Below are 20,545 nucleotides of genomic sequence, written 5' to 3' on the forward strand. Positions count from 1 at the left end.
CAAGGCCCATGTGGTATGATGGGTGCCGAGGCAGAGGTGAGCACAGCGCTCCCCGCCGCGTGCCTGCTCTCCCCCACCACACCACAACCTGCTGGCTGCTCAGCCAGTGCTCCCACGCCGGCAGGGAGCCGGCGGACAAAGGCACAGTGGTGTCTGACAAACCAGCAGCTGCAGTGTGTGAGGTGTGGCCGTGTGCCCCACGGCCAGCAGGGGCTTCGGAGCTGGGCCACTGAGGCCAGCAGTCGCAGACCTCTGCTTGGGACAGGGGGACAGGCCAATCTTGCTAGACTGAAAGGAAATGCCAGGGCGAGGGGCTGCTGGGCAGCAGAGGCCGGCAGGCTGGGCAGGCGGGGCCGCTCCACAAACAGGCACCTGAAGCTGCGGCTGAGGACGCCCATCACCCCCAGGACCAGGTCCAGGGAGCCTGGCAAGATGGCAGGAAGGAAGCCCAACTCGGGGGCATTTTCAGCCAGCCTGCCTGCACAAACTTACAGGCAGGGGTGGGAAGCCAGCCAGGCCAGCAGCAGTTTTGTCCCCTGGTGAACACACGGAAAAGCTCGTTGTTTTACAGGAAGTGTGACCATTCCCACGCGCCAGTGCCAGCCTCTGGGGCCCACTCTGCCATGAGATCTGGTCCACGGCAGCCAGCTGCCCAGTGCTGATGACAGCACCCAGACGACTCTCACCGTGGGCATGGAATGGGCCAATCTGCATGGGCCTAGGGCCCAGGCAGTTCCTGGGAACTTGATCCCACTTGGAGAGGGGATCTGTAACCATGGTGGTGGTGATACACTTTCTGACAAGGGATCTGTGTTTGCTCCTGCGACAAAGGCTGCCTCAGGCAGGGGAGTCCCCCCACCGATCTAACACACACATTCACAGATGTGCAAATTATGGGCCCACAGATACACCGCACGTTCACAATGGGCTGTTGGGTCTGTGCACACACACATGCACAGCCACTGGCACTAACAGCCACTGGCAGTGCCTTGTGATCGAAGCCTTGGGGGAGGAAAGGATCAGGGACAGTGATGTTAGCCCTGAGGGGCCTGCTGCCTCCAAGCACATGCAAGGCAGAAATTCTCTCCATTACACAGGCAGCAAAGGGAGCCTTGCAAAAGTTCAACAACTTGTGAGGGGTGGAGGGGGACGGAGGGGGACGGGGGCATGGGACATGATGACAGGGACCAGGAGGCATTGTGAAGCGGGTACCTGGAGCGGGGTGGAAACACAGGCGCAGAGCCGCACTGGCCCCGGTTGACCCTCCTGGCCACCACCATCCATGGCTCCCATTTGCACCCTGATTTTCCGGGGGAGGAACACAGGGTCTTGGTGGTGGGAAGGCTGGCTGCCATGCCCTACGGGATAGCACACAGGATCAGGTACCTGGCCATCCCATGCTTCCTGGATTCCCCTACCGGGCAGGCCCTCACAAGCCGCCCATCTCCCCACCTGTGGCCTTCAGAAAACCCTGGCTATGGTGCAGAAGTGTCAAGGTGAACGACATTCTGCACCCAGGACCCCACGGGGCATGAGCTGTGGCACTCCCGGTGCCAGGCGTCCCTGCACCGACCACGAAGCACCTGCACTTCACCAGCTGTACGGCCGAGTGTGGGCCCACTGTCAGCCCAGACCCCGTGCTGCTCAGGCACATAGGTGGAGAGCAGCCCAGGATGTTCCTCTTCACTGCCCGCACTGGCAAGTGGATGAGTGCCCACCACCCACAGGCCCCAGCCCTGGCTGTGCACACCTGAGGCTAGGAGAGAAGGAATGGGCTGCCAAGGGCACCCCGCAGGCCAGGGGCTCCTCCCAGGCTCACCATCAACACCTTTGTAACAGAGATCATGTTGCCCATTTACAAGTGAGGGCACCACAGCCCAAAGAGAAAGTGAGCTCAGGACTTCCTCTGTCTGGCACCGCACACACAGTCCACCAACACGGTGGCCCCAGGATCAGGACTGACCACCGCTGGAGCTGAGCAACGGACAGGCCACGGTCCACTGTACCATCCTCTCCACATCTGTGTTTATGACATGTGTCTTTAAAACTAGCCAAGACAACTTTAAGAACAAAGTGTCAGTGGGGGGGACGGGCAGGTGGGAACATTTCTCTACCAAATAGTGAAGACTGACTATAAAGCTAGATCATTGGTGGAGGACAGCCCAGACCAGAGAGCCAGGCATGCATGAGAAAGACGGCACCATGGACAGGCTGGGGCAGCTGGGCATCTTAACCTGGGGTGGGAAGGTCCACACCCTGTGGGAAAAGGGTCCTCTACTCATTAGGGAAGGATAGGTCACGCTGTGGAAAACACAAGCCCCCAAACTCAGCGGCTCCACACCTCAAAGAGATTCCCACTTCTATTCTACATCTGGTGCAGGGAGCGTGGAGGGGCCCTGGCTGTCGCTGGCTATCTGATGACCACAGCAGAGCCCTCTGCAAGCCATGCCATGAGTCACGAGCCGACTTGAGAGTCAATGTAAAAGGCAAAACATGAAAACTGGGAAATACAGGGTAATGTCTTTGTACCCTCAGGCAGGCAAAGATTTCTGAAATAAGAAAGAGTTCCCAGCATGTTCTGCTGCTGTGGCCTGGAGGGGCTCTGTACCCCACCACTCAGCGATGCTCAAAGGGTGCTCACCATAGCACTGTTGGAAATTGTAAAAATGAAAAACAAGAAATGCATCTTGGGCATTATTATGGGCAAATTGTGTCGTCCCCCCCCCCCCCCCCAATTCACATGTTGAAGTTCTAACCCCTATCCTCTCAGAATGTGAGTCTATTTGGAGACAGGGCCTCTAAAGAGGAATTAAGGTTAAATGACGTCATATGGGTGGCCCCTAATCCAATAGGACTAGTGTCCTTCTAAGAGGAAATTAGAACGGACAGGCACAGAGAGACAACCATGTGAGGACACAGGGAGAATATGGCCATCCCAAGCCAAGGGGACAGACCACAGGAGAAACAACCCTGCCAGCACCTTGATCTTGGGCTTCCAGCCTCCAGAACTGGGAGAAATACATTCTGCTGTTTAGGCCCCAATGCCTTAGTAAGCTCACAGCCATCTTTTCACAGGTACTGATGCAGGCCTGCCCCCACTCTGGCGACGGCTGCACCGTGTGTGTGTCAGGTTCCCGTTCCCCGTGCTCATGGCCCCACCCCAAGGGGGGATTAGCCACTCATCCCTCAGAACTCAGGTGTAGTCTGGCAGCTGCCTTTGGCCACAGTAACGGAAAAGGAGTGACAAGTATCACTTGTGGTTCACTGTGGTCTTTCCCCCGCCTCTGTGGTTGTGGAGAAATGCATCCAGTGAACTCCTGTCAGGACAGGTCCTCTGCAATGGGCAGGGGGCACCCCAGCTGGTCTGGGACAGGTGAGTAGTGAGACGTGGGAGGTTTCTACTGCAGCAGAATCTGGCTCATCCTGATTGATGTGACAGGACAACAGCTCTGTGTACCTCACTCCGTACTACAGGACCTTTGGGCTGCTTCCAGCTTCGCAGTGAGTGCCCACTAGGCACTTGGCAGGGTTCAGGCCCCTGCACAGGCCTTATCTCATTCGATCTTCCCCCCGCCTTATGAGGTCAGGTGACACCAAGGACCATGAGCTTGCAAGTGGAAGCACGATGTGACCAAGTGCGTGCTCTGAAGCCCCACACTGAGGAAGAACGGCCCCTGCACGAAGGCAAATGGCCAGAGTCTGTGTGCTTAGAAGTGTTACGTGGCTGAATTGTAATATTTGATATTCCCACCAACAGTAAGAAAAAGCCTCTCTCTCCATACTTTCAGCAATTCTGGATATCTACAACTTTTAAAGTTCTGGGATCACAGGAAGAAAAAAAATATTCACCCATACTTCCCCGTAGTACTCTTATGGCTTTTTAAATATTGAAATCTTTAATCCATCCGGAGTGGAGCCTGGCACAGAGGGAGGCGGGTATCCAGTTTTACTATTTTCCAGATGGCTAACCAGTTGTTCCAACTCCTTTTACTGAATAATCCATTTCACCCCCATTAATTTGAAACAATACCTTTAGCATGAACTAAATTCCTGCATTTATTTGGCTTTATTTCAAAGTTCTCTATTCCCCTCTGTTCATCCATCCACACCAATTCCAAGTACTTTCATTGCTGCAGCTTTATAAAAAGTTCCATCTCTCATAGGACTGTATGGTGTTAAAATTTTCTGGTGTCAAAATTTTCCTTGGAGACATATACTTTAAAAACCCTTCCATAGTGCCCACTATGTCCTACGTTTAGGAAATAAAATCTCCAGGTTATTTCCAAAGCCAAGTATGGGATGATCCATTTAGGCAGACCCCAGCACATCGGCCAGAATCTGAGCACAGCCAGCAAACCCTGCCAGACTGTCCTGCTCCCAGAAGCAGCCTCTAGCTTCACACCTGTGTGTGAAGAGCCGGGAGTGGCGAATGACCCAGGAGCCTCCTCCCGTCATGCATGTCCAGCATGGCAGGGCCTCCTGTCCTGGTTCTCTGTGTTCCTTCTACCCCCTCAGAACGGAAAAGCAGCTAGGTCGTTGCATGTGCCCAAAGACAGGGCACAGCACTGGCTGCCAATGAGACTGTCACTCTGCAACACCACGTGCACTGCGTCTGCAAGGCCAGGCCTCTCCTGATCCCACCCTCGAGGGCACCCAGCAACTGACAACCTTATCTTTGTCACAAAGGCCCTGCCCTCATTTCTTTTCGTCATGAGAGCCCAACCACAATGGGACCCATTTTCCAAATGAAAACACAGGTCATCTGACCTCTCCACAGATCCTCTTGGGCCTGCCTTGGGCGAGTTGGCCCTCATATGCCAGACTACAAACCAAGCTGGCAGGAGCTGCCTGGGGCCCAAGGGAGATGGCAATGGGGTGGGAGTGGGGGGTCAGAAGGGAAGACGGGAATCTTGAGCTGAAAGGGATTCACTTCAGGTCCACTAAATGTAGATGAGAAAGGTGCCCTGTGCAGAGGCCAGCAAGAGAGGGGATGTCAACTAAGTGACTGGGCCATCACCCCAGAAAGTAACCCCAGGTTCTATTGTCAGAGACATCTTACCAACTCAAAAGATATGGCCAACAATATCAGACCCACTGGCAGGCCAGGGCGTGGGGGTGGGAAACAGTCTGAGCTGGGTCTGAAAAAGGAGGGTCCAGACCTGAGCAATAGCGTGGAGGGGCAGCAGTGCGTCTGGGGCTGGGTTACAATGTGCAGGGATTTTCCACACTTGATCAGAATCGAGGCTGCACAGTGATTTCTTCTGTTAGCTTGCTTGTCTGCTTTTAGGGTTCTATCAGCTTCCCACTTACTTCTAAGACTTGCAACTGTTTTATTTACAAGGCATCTGGGCCTTAAAATAGCTCACGCATAAAACCATCTGAACCTAGAGCCTTTGAAAGTGATAATTACTAAATAAAATAATCCCAACAATGTCTGTTTTACTTAAAAATTTTTACCAGATGTTTCCTTATTTCTAATTTTTCTCTAAAGTAATTAGTTTTAGTAGCAGTTCACATTTCCACTTATTTTTTTCTTCCTACTTTCCAGGATAGTGTTGTTTCCGCAACCGTAAAACTGAAGGGCCTTGACGTTCTTATCTAATTGTCCCTCTGGGTAGGTGCACTGTACCCATCCTGTCTTAAAGTTGGCTTAAGGGAGCTTCTCAGCTCTCATTATTAGAAAACCCATCCTTGTACAGAACAGGTCTTTCTTCATTCCAATCCTCTGGCCCCTGGGCCTCACCGCTCTGGTCTGCTGCCTGTTCCTCACTTCACCTCCAGCTCTAGGAAGTCAGTTCTCAAAACCACACTCTACCTGACAAGCCTCCCCCTCCCACATATTCAGCCTAACTCCTTCCTTCAATCAGACCCTTCAATTCTCAAAGCCCCCACCAGAAATCACACCTCCAAAACCGACCTAGATTAGTCATGGCTAGGGCCTAGCCTGTTCCCAACAGAACCAGCAACAGCGTTCCTGCCAACAAAATAAGAGCTCTGCTCATCAGCAGCCACCACACCACAAGCTGAGCCATGGGTCAACATTATGTTTAATGAGCACCAAATTGTGTACCAGGGACACAAAGCTGATCAAGATGGAGCCCCTGACCTAGAGGCTCACAGTCTACCCAAAGATACAAGTCATTTATAGTGTTAAGGTTTAAGTGTTGAGTCAGCAATGTGTGAGAGCAGGCAGGAAGGCAGGGACTGCTAAAGAGCAGAAAGTGGGAGGCACATGGGCAAAGGCACTGAGACACAAATTCATGCCAACTTCTGAAGAAAACCAGGTATAACCAGAATGTTAATATATGAAAGGGGAAAATGCCTGACACTGAATTGAGACTGGCAAGGAGGCCTGTATCTCACCTTCCTAGCTGGCCAAGGCTGCTGGTAAACCCATCGGGAAGCATCTTTCTCTGCCATCCCACTCATACTAAATGATCAAAGTGGCTGCCTCCTCCACGCAGCTTTAAATTCCAGCCCAGAGGAGACAGGTCACAGGGAGCCAAGATGGGGAAGGAGGACAAAGTAGAGACACCATCCAGGGACAGAACCAAACAGGGGTGACATGGCAGACCTCGTCCAGTCTAGTCAACATTGAGAAAGGGGTCTGGGGAGTGGAGTGGTTATAAAGACATACAAATATCTGATGAGGACTGCTATATGAAACTCTGTCCAACAAGTGGAAATGCAGCTGAGAACCTACAGGGAGGCAGCTTCTGGGCCACTGGGGAAGTCAGGGGATGACAGGCACAGCATACAGCCCAATATTCTGCTAGAACAGGAGGTGGGGTGGTGAGGGGACAAAAGGGCTGTTTGTGCTAAGAGCAGAGCCCAAACAGGTGCACCTCCTGCCCAGCAATAAAACAAGTGGATAAAGCAATATCTGGGAAGGCCACCCTGTCCCGCTGGGGGGCTGTGGGGTTCCTCAGCTATGTAAGCCATTTCATCACAAGGAGCACTGCTGCATTTGCCTAGGCTATGTGCAGAATCCGGGGCTGTGGAGTGGGGAGTGGGAGAAACTGCTAGGTCTCCTGGGACCTCTGAGATGTCCCCCACCCACTATGGGGTACCTAAAGATGCCTTCTGGTCTACCTCTTGTCTCAGAAACCTCCTCCTCTGTCTTCTAGGGTTCTGGGCACCCTGGTGGAACTGGATTTGGTTTCTGGGCAGGCAGGCTAACAGATCCTGAAAGTACAGGGACAGGTGAAGGGGTCACCTCCCCTGGCTGGGACAAGGCTGGCCCCACACGACCAGGATCAGTGCTGCATGCAGAACTAGACAAGGTGTGGGACTCCACAGACTCAGGGCTATTCTCCACTGCTGTTCAGGGGAGTATTTCTGGATGTAGAGTTGGAACTACAAACAGTAGGTGTGGCCACAGCAACTGGGACAGCATCCATGTTGAGTGCCAGGGCCTCTGAGTACCTAGCTAAGTACTGCCTCACCATAGGCAGCTGCAGGGCCACTGGTGGCTGGCTTGAGGCAGGGAGCAAGGTGCTACAGCAATGGTACTCAGTAAAACTGTTCGGGTCTTGAACAACTTCCTTGAGATCCTGGCAGAAGAGCCCATAATCGTCAGGAAGGGGCAGGTCCCCGTCGAGGTAGGGGGCTGCCCATGCCTGGGCTCAGCCCATCAGGTGCTCTAGGATCTTGAAGATGCAGGTGAGGTTGTCCTGATAGTGCTCAAAGCAAAAGGACATATCGGTCCAGAAGCCATGGGGAACCATCAAAGGTGCATGGGTGTGAGACTGGCACCCAGTGGAAGTCCACCTGGGGGCCATGGGCCAGGCATGTGCAGAGCCGGGAGCCCCCTTTCTGTGGGTTTACCGCCGGGAGCACTAATGGCCGTGCTCTTCTGCTCCATGGTTGTGTGCACACACACAGGGTCCCCACAGCAGGGCCACTCAATCCAGGGATCCACAAGGGAGGGCATACGTGACCCCAGGAGAGACCTGGTCCATCTGCTGCCAAGGGTGTACACTGGTGTAATTGGCTGCCGCCTGGATGGGATTACAAAGGCCCTGCCAACGGCCCCAGCCAGGTGGCATGCAGGGAACAGAAGGGAGTTGCCACACCAACTATAAGAGGAAGGAGGAAGAAAGGAGAGATGGCACAGCAGGGAGGGTGGGCATGATACAACAGGACGGAGATGGGCTGAGAAGGGGTGTGGCAAACCCACGCGTTCCAGGCAAGTGCTGAGGGTCAGAGGAGCTGACAGCTGTGGCCTCAGGAGCGCTGAGAAGAGCTGATGGGACTGTCAGACGCAGGCCATCATCCGAGGCAATCTGTCCAAAAACAAGGTGGGGAAGAGCAGGAACTAGGCCCAACCATCTCCACTGTGCAGCAAGAGGAGGCAATAAGCAGGCAAACCCCAGGAACCCAACTAGGAGCTCTGAGTAGAAGGAGGGCGCAAGAGGCAGGCCTGGGAGGTCTGAGAAGGGGGGCAAACGCCACCTGTGATGTTTCATGGGCATGATGGCAGATGCTGTCAGTCCCAGGAGAAGGAAAGGGGGCCAGATCAGAACCCCCAGGGTTTCCTTGGATGGCCTGGCTGGCTGTCAGGGAGTTTCTGGACAACAACAGTAGCAACCTTTTACTGACTACTCTGTGCCAAACACTAACCCCCGATGAAGCTGGTACTCTCATCGAACCAGAGGCACAGTGGTGAGTGAAGTCACTTGTCTGCGGCCACAAAGCACCCACCAGTAAGTGATGGAGGCAGCTGAACCTGGCTTTAAAGACCACAGCTTAACCACCACACATCACCATGCTGGTTATGAACTACCCTTCAATCCACCGAGGAGTCCCCTAGTCACCCCACACACAGACTGTTTTATGAGTAGACCGTGTCACAAGATCCTTTAACATCAAAGCACTAGGAGCTTGGAAGGCCTACCTTTATGCCCAACAGAAGCCCCGGGCCCGCTATTCTCTGTGCCCTCCAGCCTCCTCACCCATGCTTTCCAGACTCACCTCACCACTCAAAGTATAGCCTGCTGGCAACGTCACCAACCCCGAACGCCACCTCCCTGCTTCCCCATTCCTGCCAACAGCCCAGCACCCAAACCCCCACGTTTAATCCCACTTGCTACGTCTTCTTTCGCCACCCCAAAGTCACTCCTGTAAAGGGCCTGGAGAGCAGTGGTCATCAACCCTGAGCAGCCCAGAGAGACCTGAAGTGGAAAAGGAGGCTGCAACCATCACCAGACACAGTTCCCTTCCAACGCCAGGAACCCTCTCAGGCCACCTCCTCAGTCTCTCTGCAAAGGGAGGTCCACTTATAGTCACGGCAGAACACACTCTGCAACCTCTCCACACAGACCTTAACGGTCCATCAACTCATCACGTCGGGGCACCACGGCCTGCACACACCTTTGTGCATAGTTGTCCATGTGTTTCTCTCTCCTATCCCCATCAGAGTGAGTTCCTCCAGGCAGACACAGTTCTGCTGGCCTTTCTACTGAGCACCTCCCAGGTTAGCCTGCAGCACTCGAACCTGCTAGGGCCACCACCACCTACCTTTGGCAGCCAAGCATTCTGAAACCTTTCAGGTACAGCTCTCCCTCTGTGGGGTTCTTCCACCTGAAAGCCCCTCCCATGCTAACGCAGGAAAAGAATATGCTAGAGCCTGCCAGCAGCAGTGGCCCAAGGGGCAGCACACAAATGCAGTTCACTTCTGAGTCCAGTTCCGTTCCTCATTGAGTTCTGAAAACCAGTGACTGCGAACCACACCCCAGCTCCTGCCACCAATCTGAGGTTAAGTGCTAGGCTGCACGCAAAAACCACATCCCATGCCCAGGAGACAGTGCACACTACCCAGGTCTCTGTCCAGGCTTCCTCTCAGTCCCAAACTCCCATCCCCAGTCAGAACCCTAGCTGTCCCCTGCCTGCTCATCGACATGCCTGTGTGCCCTCTGCTGCCTGAGGGAGAAGGCTCCCTTGCTCCAACCAGCCAGCCCTGCTTGAGCCTGAAGTTTCCTAAGCCTGGGTCTCTTAACACTCAGGAGCCTTGGCTACCAGTCTGTTGACCTCTTCTCTCCCCACCCTAACCCGAGGAATTTGGGCCCTTCTCCTGGACTGCACAGCGCTCTACTCAAGGAGCACGTACCGGGACGCACGCGCATTTGCTTCCTCAAAGCCAAAAAGCACCGCGAACGCTGGAGCGTTCTCAGCTCCGAGGAGACCAGGGGCCCCGGGGGTAGAGTAACTTGCCCAAAGCCTCATAGCAAGTGGAGGGCAGACCACTGCACCACCCCTCCCGCAAACGCCATGCAGGAAACCGCCGGGAATGAGCTCACAGGTCCCACTGCAAAAAGAAGCCGACCTACCTGAGGCTGCGCGAAGCGTCTGTGAAGAGGGTCCACGAATCTGCCGCTGGAGACTGCGGACCGGTCTCCCTCCCACGGCGAGAGTCCAAGTGCCACCTAAAAAGTGCAGAACAATATCGACCGCCGTGAGGCGAGGCAGGGTGCGGGGGCGACCTCCGAAGACCGCGGGAACCACCCGAAAATGATTCCAGGATCCCCCCAGCCCGCAGCGCGGACCGAGAAACTGAGGCTCGCCGTTCGGAAAGGCAACTGGGACCCAGTCCGGGGACTCCGACCGCTTCTCTGCGGACTGGAAGTTAGGAAGCGATGCAGGGGCGGGGGACCCAGCCGGCCGCTCGGGCTCCCGCGCCCCACTGACCCTCCGGCCGAAATGAGCGACTCCCGAGCGGACCCGCGCTGCGCGCACAGGCCGAACACGCCGCGCAGCCACGCCCCCTGCGTGCGCGCAGCCGCCCCATAAGTCCCACGCTAGCCTCCCAGCAGGGCCGCGCCTGCGCCCTGAGCCTTGGGGCCTAGGGCCGCGCAGGCGCTCCCAAGTTCTGCCAGCGCGGCGGTGCAGCGCGGGGGGTCATGGGAGCGCGCTCAGTCCCGGAGCGCGCTCAATCTGGCGGCGCGGGAAGTCCCTGGAGTTGTTTGGGCAGCGTTCGCAGGACTGGGGCGTCCAGGGCTGCCAGTGTCTCACAGGCAGACGTGAAACGCGCTGGGACTGAGGAACGGATAGCTGGAGGGAGGGGCCGGTCACCCACCTGGTTCCCCCAGAGACGTTTGAGCCGTTGCCACTGCCCTCCATCAGCTGGGCACTGGGGCGCTTCTGAACGTCAGAAGGGATGCTGGGGACAGAGGGCATCAGGGAGGGTTTGGGCATAGAGGGGCAGGCAGCGTTCCCATGGAAAGTGTCTCTCACCACCCAATGCCTGGTTCTACATACCTCCGGCCCAGGAGCGAGAGGACAGGGCAGGGCTGGCAGTGAGGACTCCCCACCTGCGTGCCTAGGGGTTGGCAAGCGGGGGCCTGTGGGTTTTCTAGTGAGTGGGTTTGTGTTGCCTACCCTGGTCGAGGCTGGACCGAGAGAGGACAAGGAGGGCAGGCTGCCAAGGCCAAGTTTGCTGCCCGGGAGTGACATGCGCAGTCAGCACCCAGAGACTTGGCAAAAGCAAGTGGAGCATGAGGTTGGGTGCTTCTCGCGTGCACCACCCTATGTCTCCTCTCCCTGTGCTTAAGGTGCCTAGCCAAGAGGTGGGAGAGGCTGCCGGCCCCCCAGCCCAAAGACCAAATGCCCTGTGGGCCAGGGACCTGGATGCAGGCCAGTAGTTTTTAGGGCCATCAGCGTCCGAATTCACTGGAAAAATATGTTTCTCAAGGCGAACACACACGTAAGAAACCAGCTCCCTTTCTTCCCTGGTCTAGTGACTCCTTTCATGAAACCATCTCTGAAATGTTATCTGCATTTACACCCAAACTCACTCTCTTTGATCTTTGAAACGCGAATCAAAGATCACATTGTACCTTTACTTGGGTCTGTGGGGCTTTCAGCCGCCTCCGCCAAAAATAATAAAAGTGGCACCCAGCCAGGAAACACCTCCTTGAAGTGTGAATGAAACTTGTATTTTTCGGTTGTATCTTTCCTAATTGACCTGATAATTTAAACTTCCTGCCTCAAAGGAGAGGGGGAGTTCCCGACAATTTGGCTTACCTCAGGCACTAGGCAGCTCAGGCCAACTCAAGGCCGGTCAGCAGAGAGCAGGCAGTAGGCTTGTGTAAAAAACTAGTCCAAGCCTGCCGGGCTATCAGAAATTACCGTTTTTTATTCAAATCGCTTTCTTTCATTCAGGCCATCTTCTATATAAATATAGTTTTTAATTGTGGTAAAATATATATAACAAAATTTACCCTTTTAAAACCATTTCTAGGTGTACAATTCAGCGGCATTATGTGTATTCACACTGTTGTGCAATCTTCACCAGCACCCATCTCTAGAACTTTTTCATCACCCCCATGTGTACCCATTGTGTACACAGAAACTGTACCCGTTCTAATTCCTCACCACTACCTCTGGTAACCTCTCTTCCACTGTGTCTGTGTTAATTTACTTATCCTGGGTTCCTCATATCTAAGTGGAATCATAAATTATCTGTCATTTCACTTAGAATAATGTTTAAGAGGTTCACGGTGTAGCACCTATCAGAATTTTTGTTCCTTTTTAAGGCTGAATAATATTCAATAATACGTACATACCACATTTTGTTTATCCATTCAGCTGTTGATGGCCACTTGGGTTGCTTCCATCTTTAGGCTACTGTGACCGATACTGCTATTACCATGGGTGTCCAAGTATCTATGTGAGTCCTGCTTTCAGTTCTCTTAGGTATATTCCTAGGAGTGAAATGGCTGAATCATATGGTAATCTTATGTTCAACTTTTTGAGAAACTGCCAAACTTTTCCATAGTAGTTGTATCATCTTATGTTCCCACCAGCAATGCACAAGCATTCCAATTTCTCCACATCCTCACGAACACTTATTCTTTTCTGGGTTGGTTGGTTGGTTGGTTTGTGGTTTTTCTGATAATAGCCATCCTAATGGGTGTGAAGTGGTATTGCATGGTTTTAATTTTAGCAATGAGTGACATTCAGCATCTTTTTCTGTGTTTATTGGCCATTTGTTGATCTTCTTTGGAGAAGTTTCTGTTCAATCCTTTGCCCATTTTTTAATTGGGTTTTTTTTCTTTTGTTGTTGACTTGTAGGTGTTCTTTGTAGATTTTGGATATTAATCCCTCATCAGATATATAATTGGTGAATATTTTCTCTCATTCTGTGCTTTATCTTTTCAGTCTCTTGATGGTTTCCTTTGAGGCACAAAACTTTTAAATTTTGATAAAGTCAAATTACCCATTTTTTCTTTTGTTATTTTGGCATCATATCCAAATCATTGCCAAATCCAGTGTTGTGGAAAATTTCCCCTGGTTTTTTCTCCTAAGAGTTTTATAGTTCTAACCCTTATGTTCAAGGTCTTTGATCCATTTGAGTTATTTTTTATATAACTTGGTTTAAGATAACGGCCCAACTTCATTTTTTTGCATGTGGATATCCAGGTTTCCCAGTATCATTTGTTGAAAAGACTGTCCTTTTCCCATCGAATATTCTTGGCACCCTTGTCAAAAATCAATTGACAGTATAAGCATTGGTTTATTTCTGGGGTGTCTATTTTATTCCATTGGTGTCTATGTCTGTCACTATGTCATATAATCTTGATTACTATAACTTCATAATAAGTTTTGAAATCAGGAAGCTTGAGTCTGATTTCACTCCTTTTTTCCAAGATTATTGTGGTTATTGGGGGTTCTTGAGATTCCATATGAATTTTAGGCTGGGTTTCTCTATTTCTGCAAAAGAAAAAAAACACTGTTGGAATTTTGATAGCGATTGTCTTTAATCTGTATAATATCACTTGGTATGGTATGGATATTTCAACAATATTAAGTCTTCCAGTCCATGAGTACAGGATGGCTTTCCATTTATTTAAGTCTTCTATAATTTCTTTCAGTGATGGTTTGTGGTGTTTCGTGTGCAAGTCTCTTGCTTCTTTGGTTAGATTTATTCCCATATATTTTATTCTGCTTGATGTTATTATGAACAGGATTGTTTTCTTAATTTCCTTTTCAGATTGCTCATGGTTGGTGTATAGAAATGCAGCCTGTTTTTGTGTGTTGATTTTATATCCTGCAACTTTGCGGAATGTATTTATTAGCTCTGGCAGTGGTTTTGTGGGATCTTTAGCGTTTTCTACATAGATCATGTCACCTGTGAACAGAGATAATTTTACTTCCTCCTTTACAATTTGAATTTCTTTATTTCTCTTCCTTGTCTTATTGCTCTAGCTAGGACTTCTGGCACTAAGTTGAATAGAGGTGGCAAGAGCAGGCATCCTTGCCTTGTTCCTGATCTTAGAGGCAAAGCTTTCAGTTTTCACCATTGAGTGTGATGTTGGCTGTGGGGTGTTTTTTTTTTTTTTTGCATATGGCCTTTAGGAAGCATCCTCCTATTTGTAGTTTATTGAAGGTTATATCATGGAAAAGTGTTGAATATTGTCATGCTTTTTTCATATCAATTGAGGTGATCATGTTTATTTCCTTCTTTCTATTGTTATGTTTCTATTTCCTTCTATTCTGTTGTTTCTATGTTATGGTATATAACATTGATCTTGAAATGTATTAACAGGGAAGGACATTTTCACCCACACAGTGGGGTAAGCTTATTCTGCTGAGCCCACCAAGTATCCAGAATGTGAATGCAAGGTTCTCATTGGATGATGAAGCAGGAGTCAGCCCATTGCACAGATGGAGAAGCTAAGCTTCATAAAAGCCAAGACCTGCCCAAGGGATGATAAACTTGAGAGTCCCTACCCAGCTTGCAGCCCCTCCTTTGGGAATGCACCCACCTGTGCTGGGTTCCAGATGTGAGTGTTTGAATTAGGAGGCCCCGAGGCAGTGGTCAGGCAGGGGGTATTGGAACAAGGACTTCGGCTCTGAAGTGTTCGGGGTTGATGTTGGCACTGTGTCCCCAGAGCAAAGGGGCAACAAGGAAGCAGGAACACGCAGCCCAAGAGAGGTGATGCCAGCTGCCTGAGGACTGTCAGCCTCTGCAGCCTCTCTGTGCTCCTTGCACCTGGACCTTCATCAGGGGCCTTTCCCAGAGCCCATTGGTGGATGCCTGAGCCCAGAACCAGGAATACTGGGGTCTCTCTGTTCAGCCAGCACCTTTCTCATTCTACCCAAAGTTTCCCTAAAAATATAGAGCTGAATCTTTTGGTGCCTTCTCAAAGGTCCCACTTTCCAGAAAGGGTCTCTTTCCTCTTCTTCTGGTAGGGCTGTGCCCTAAGTGTTTAGCATGGATACCTCAGAGACCCTGCCAATTTAGCCAGGTGGCTGGGCACCTGAGCCTGGTGCCGCTGGGGTTCTTTGTCCTTCAGCCTTGTTATGGACTGAATGTTTGTATCCCCCTAAAATTCATGCATGGAAATCCTAACCCCTAATATGTTCGTACTAGGAGGTACGGCTTTTGGAGCCCTCATGAATGAGATTAGTGCCCTTATTAAAGAGACCTCACACAGCTGCCACGTGAGGACCCAGGGAGAAGTTGGCTGTCTATGAACCAGACATCAGATCTGCGGGTGCCTTGATCTTGGACTTCCCAGCATCCAGGACTGAGAGGAATACATTTCTGTTGCTTATAAATCCCCCAGTCTACGGTATTCTGTTATAGCAATCTGAAGTAAGACAAGCTTTTGGAAACCATCGTTGTCTTTGTCAGTTTCTTTACATTCTTTCTTTCTCTTTTTAAATTGAGGTAAGATTTACTTCAATAAAATACACAGATCTTAAAAGCACAGTTCCATAAATTTTGTGCAGTAAGCCACCCCCACTCACAATTAAGCTATAGAACATTCCATTACCCAGAAAGTGTTTCCACCCCTCATAGGCCTTGTTCTGATTTCTACTGCATAGCTTTATTTTGCCTGTTCAGGAACTTCTTTTTTTTTTTTTTTTAAAGATTTTATTTATTTATTTGACAGAGAGAGAGACAGCCAGTGAGAGAAGGAACATAAGCAGGGGGAGTGGAAGAGGAAGAAGCAGGCTCGCAGTGGAGGAGCCCGATGCGGGGCTCGATCCCAGGACCCTGGGATCAGGCCCTGAGCCGAAGGCAGACACTTAACGACTGAGCCACCCAGGCGCCCCTGTTCCGGAACTTCTTAACCATGGACTCCTATAGCATGCACTCGGTGTTGGACCCGCTATTTGTAAGATTCATCTATGTATGGCTGCAAGCGTCTCACTTGTTACTGCTTTGTGGCACCTGTTGCATATGACTACACGATGCGTTCACACCATCTCCTGTTAATGGACGTTCAGGTGATTTTTAGGTTGGAGCTATCAAGAATAAAGCTACGAGCATTCTTGAAAACGTTCTTTCTGGAGGCATAGGGTTTAATTTCTTTAGGAAGAATATCTATGGGTGAACTTGCTGGGTCGTGGGGTAGGTGCATATATTTAACTTGATAAGAAGCTGCCAAAAGTTTCCCAAAGTATCTAGAACTTTTATACTTCTTCCAGCACTGCATGCGAATTCCAATACCTCCATATCCTCACGAACACGTGGTATTATCGGTCTTCTTCGTTGTAACCATTCTGTCAGGAAGGGAGTGGTATTTCATTGCAGTTTCGATTTCCCTGACAACTAATGATGTCCGTGCTTTTAATGTGGTTGGTTGTCATCTTTTATTAATTTACAAGAGCTTCTTCATGCATTCTTAATTTGAAAGTGTTTGTCAGATATATGTATTGTATATATGTTCTCTCAGTCTGTCACTTGCCAATGTGTTTTCTTAAAGATATCCTTTGAAGAGTAGAAGTTTCCCATCTTTGTGGCCAGTGCTTTTTGAACCCTAAAAAAACCACATCGCTACCCTAACATCCTAAAGTTTTCTACTATGCGTACTTCCGGAAGTTCTATCGTTTTAGCTTTTACACGCAGGCCTATGGTGTATTTTGAATCAATTTTTGTGTATGATATGAGTTACCAAGTTGAAGTTCATTTTTACCCATGCGGACATTCCATTTTCTAGCACCATTTGTTAGAATGAAAAGGATCCTCTTCTCAATTGCATTACCTTGGCAATTTTGTTAAAATCCAGTGACCACATCTGTGTGGCCCTAACTCGGGACCTTCTACTCGGTTCCGCTGGTCTTTGTCTTTAGGCCAAAAACATACTCTATTACTTACTGTAGCTTTAGAGTAAGACTTGAAATCAGATAGTTACGTCCTCCAACTTTGTGTTCCCTTTTCGAAATTACTTTCGCTACTCTAATTTTTTTACACTTCCATAGAAGTTTTAGAATCAACTTGCCAATTTCTATGAAAAATCAGCTTGTCAATTTCTAATGAGATTTTGATTAGGATTGTGTTGAATCTATAAGTAAATTTGGGGATAGAGAACTGCTTAACAATACCAAGTTTCCAATTCACGAACAGATTATATCTCTTTGTTTATTCAGGTGTTCATTAATTTCTGTCAAGAATTGTTATAATTTTCATGCACGGATTTGCATGTATTTTGTTAAATTTATCCCTGAGCATTTTATGGTTTTTGATGCTATTATAAATAGTACTTTAACATTTTTTCAGTTTCCATTTTTTCTTTGCTAATACATAAAACTAGAATTGACATGTTATCTTGAGCTTTTGCTAAATTCACTTACCAGTTCTAGTAATTGTTTTATAGTTTCCTTAGGATTTTCTATGTACATGACCCTGTCATCTACAAATAAAAACAACTGTGCTTCTTTCTTATGTATACGTGACATTAGTATATTTATATCCATATATAATATGCGTACGCATACATACCCATATGTACATATAACTACATGATTTTTTCCTTTGTTGCGGTGGCCAGGACTTTCAGTAATAAAGTTCAGTAAAAGTGGTAGGAGTAGGGATCCTTGACCTACTCCTAATCTTAGAAGGAAAATGTTTGGTCTTTGACCATGAAGTCTGCTGTCAGCTGCAGATGTTTTTCATAAACACCTTTTTATCAGGTTGAAGGTGTTTCCTTTCAGTCCTAATTTTCAGTTTTGTTTTTTCATAAGTGGGTGTTGAATTTGGTCAAATGCTTTTATTCCATCTATTGCTATGATCACAGTATTTTTCTTTGTCCTTCTATTAATGTGATAAATTACATTGATTGCGTATCGAATGCAAAATCACTTTGCATTCCTGGGATAGATCTCACTCGGCCATAATCAATTCTTTGTACGTATTGTTAGGTTCAACTTGCTGGCATTTTGTGGTGGACTTTTGCATCTCTGTTCGTGAGGGATACTGGTTTGTAACCTTCTTTTCCTAGAACGTCTTTGTCAGGGTAATGCCGGCCTCATAAAGTGACAGCAAGAGGTTCTTCCTCCTCTGTTTTCGGAAATAATTGGTATGATAGTGACATTATTTCTTCTTTAAATGTTTGATGAAATTCATGAGTGAAACTATCTGGACCTGGAGTTTTCTTTATGGAATAGTTTTTAATGAAGAATTTAATCCTTTTGATAGATGTGGAGCTTTTCATATTCTCTATTTCTTCCTGTATAAGTTAAGGAATCTGTCCATTTCTAAATTGTCAAATTTATTGAATCAACTTTTGTTCATAATACTGCCTTATTATCTTTTTTAAAGAAGATTTTATTTATTGGGGTGGCCACCCACTTGTGCTCTCTCTCTCCCTTGCTCCCTGTCTAGTAAATAAAATCTTTAATTTTTTAAAGATTTTATTTATTTAAGAGAGAGACAGAGCATGAGAGGTGGGGAGGGCAGAGAGAGAGCAGGAGGGAGAAGCAGACTCCCCACTGAGCAGGGAGCCTGACCCCAGGCTAGATCCCAGGACCCTGAGATCACGACCTAAGCTGAAGTCAGATGCTTAATCAACCAAGCCACTCAGGGGCTCCGTTGCCTCATTATCTCTCTAATGCCTGTAGACTCTGTAACAATGTTCTTTTCTTCATCCCTAATATTGATAATTTTGTTAATAACCAACATTTTATTTTATTGATTATCACTTGTTTTCGATTGCCACTTTTATATTTATTATTTCCATCCTTTTCCCTGTGATCTGAATTTGCCCTTCTTCTTCTGTTTTCTTCAGGAGGTTGTGTGGGTCAGAGATCATAAACACAAGTATTTTTTAAAATACAAGTAGTTTTCTTTTTGACACAAGTGTTTTTTCTTTTTAACACCAATGTTTTAAAGCTATACATTTGCCTCTAATCACTTCATTGGCTGCATCTCAGAAACAATGAAGTGTTATGTTTTTATTATTGTCCGTTCAAAATATTTTCCAGGGGCGCCTGGGTGGCTCAGTCGTTAAGCGTCTGCCTTCGGCTCAGGGCGTGATCCTGGCGTTATGGGATCGAGCCCCACATCAGGCTCCTCCGCTGGGAGCCTGCTTCTTCCTCTCCCACTCCCCTGCTTGTGTTCCCTCTCTCACTGGCTGTCTCTCTCTCTGTCAAATAAATAAATAAAATCTTTTAAAAAAATATTTTCCAATTTCTCTTTTGAGTCCTTTTATCCCTGGGTTATTTAGAAGTATGTTGTTTAATTTCTAAATATTTGAGGGATTTTTCAAGCTATCTTTTTGTGATTTTTTTTATGTGGTTATGTCTCAGTGTGTAGTCTCCTTGGTGAAGTTCCATGTATACTTGCAAAGAATGTGAAGAATAAAACAAATGTGAAGAATGATGTTGGGAATCTGGTACAGTCACTTCTGAAAAACTCTGGCATTCTTATAGTGTTAAACATATACCTACCATATGTCCTAGCCATTTCACTCCTAGATGCATATCCAAGAGAAACGAAAACATATATCCACACAAACAGTTGTTCATTAACATTTATTGCAGCTTCATTAATAACAGCTGAAAATGACCCAAACGTCCACAAATAGGTGCAATTCCCCTTCAGCCTGAAGAACCTCCTGTTGTGTTTCTTGCAGTGTGAGTCAGCTGAGGAATTATTTCAGCTACCATTTAAATATCTTCAATTCTCCCTCATTGTTGAATATTTTCACTGCACATAGATTTTCTGGGTTGGCTTTTTTTTCCCTCACATAAATTTTGTTCCATTTTTTCTGATATAAAGTCAGAAATGTGATGTGTCCTTATTCCTCTGGCATCTTTCAGGATTTCTTTTTATCTTTGGTTTTCAAGAGTCTGACCATGATGTGCCTCGGTATGTTTTCTTCACGTTTATACTGCTTGGGATTTGCTGATATTCTTACATCTGTAAGTTGATCCAAAATTCATTAAATTTTTGGTTATTGCTTCTTCAGATTTTTTTTTTTCTGCCCCATTCTCTCTCTCTCTCTTTTTTTTTTTTCCGTCTGAGCCACAATTATATTAGACTTCTAGTATGGTCTCTCTGGTCTGTATTTCTTGTATTGTCACTCTCTGTTGTTGCTGTTGTTGTTTTTATTTTATTTATTTTATTATTTTTTAAAGATTTTATTTATTTATTTGACAGAGAGAGAGACAGCCAGTGAGAGAGGGAACACAAGCAGGGGGAGTGGGAGAGGAAGAAGCAGGCTCACAGCGGAGGAGCCTGACGTGGGGCTCGATCCCAGAATGCCGGGATCACACCCTGAGCTGAAGGCAGACGCTTAACGATTGTGCCACCCAG

General features: G+C 48.3%; 2 protein-coding genes across 3 annotated transcripts in view; both read right to left on the reverse strand.

Moving 5' to 3' along the window:
* GNB1L (G protein subunit beta 1 like) overlaps positions 1–10,418 on the reverse strand; it is a 58,978-nt gene extending 48,560 nt beyond the window's left edge. Inside the window, exon 1 of one of the 2 annotated variants that reach the window (XM_008697581.2) lies at positions 10,329–10,418. The gene's annotated coding sequence lies outside the window, so the exon portion shown is untranslated. Of the gene's footprint in view, positions 1–8,179; positions 8,284–10,328 lie in introns of those variants that run through there. The other variant, XM_008697583.2, reaches the window with a different exon arrangement.
* Positions 6,030–8,186, reverse strand: RTL10 (retrotransposon Gag like 10). Its single transcript, XM_008697579.2, is given in 6 exon segments — positions 6,030–7,089; positions 7,091–7,316; positions 7,318–7,701; positions 7,703–7,774; positions 7,776–7,927; positions 7,929–8,186. Coding segments are annotated over 6 exon segments (984 nt in total). The 5' UTR covers positions 8,049–8,186; the 3' UTR covers positions 6,030–7,059.
* Positions 10,419–20,545: the final 10,127 nt, after the last annotated feature.

Source organism: Ursus maritimus, unplaced genomic scaffold (genome assembly GCF_017311325.1).
Source record: "Ursus maritimus isolate PB19 unplaced genomic scaffold, ASM1731132v1 scaffold_33, whole genome shotgun sequence".
Taxonomy (NCBI): Eukaryota; Metazoa; Chordata; class Mammalia; order Carnivora; family Ursidae; genus Ursus; species Ursus maritimus.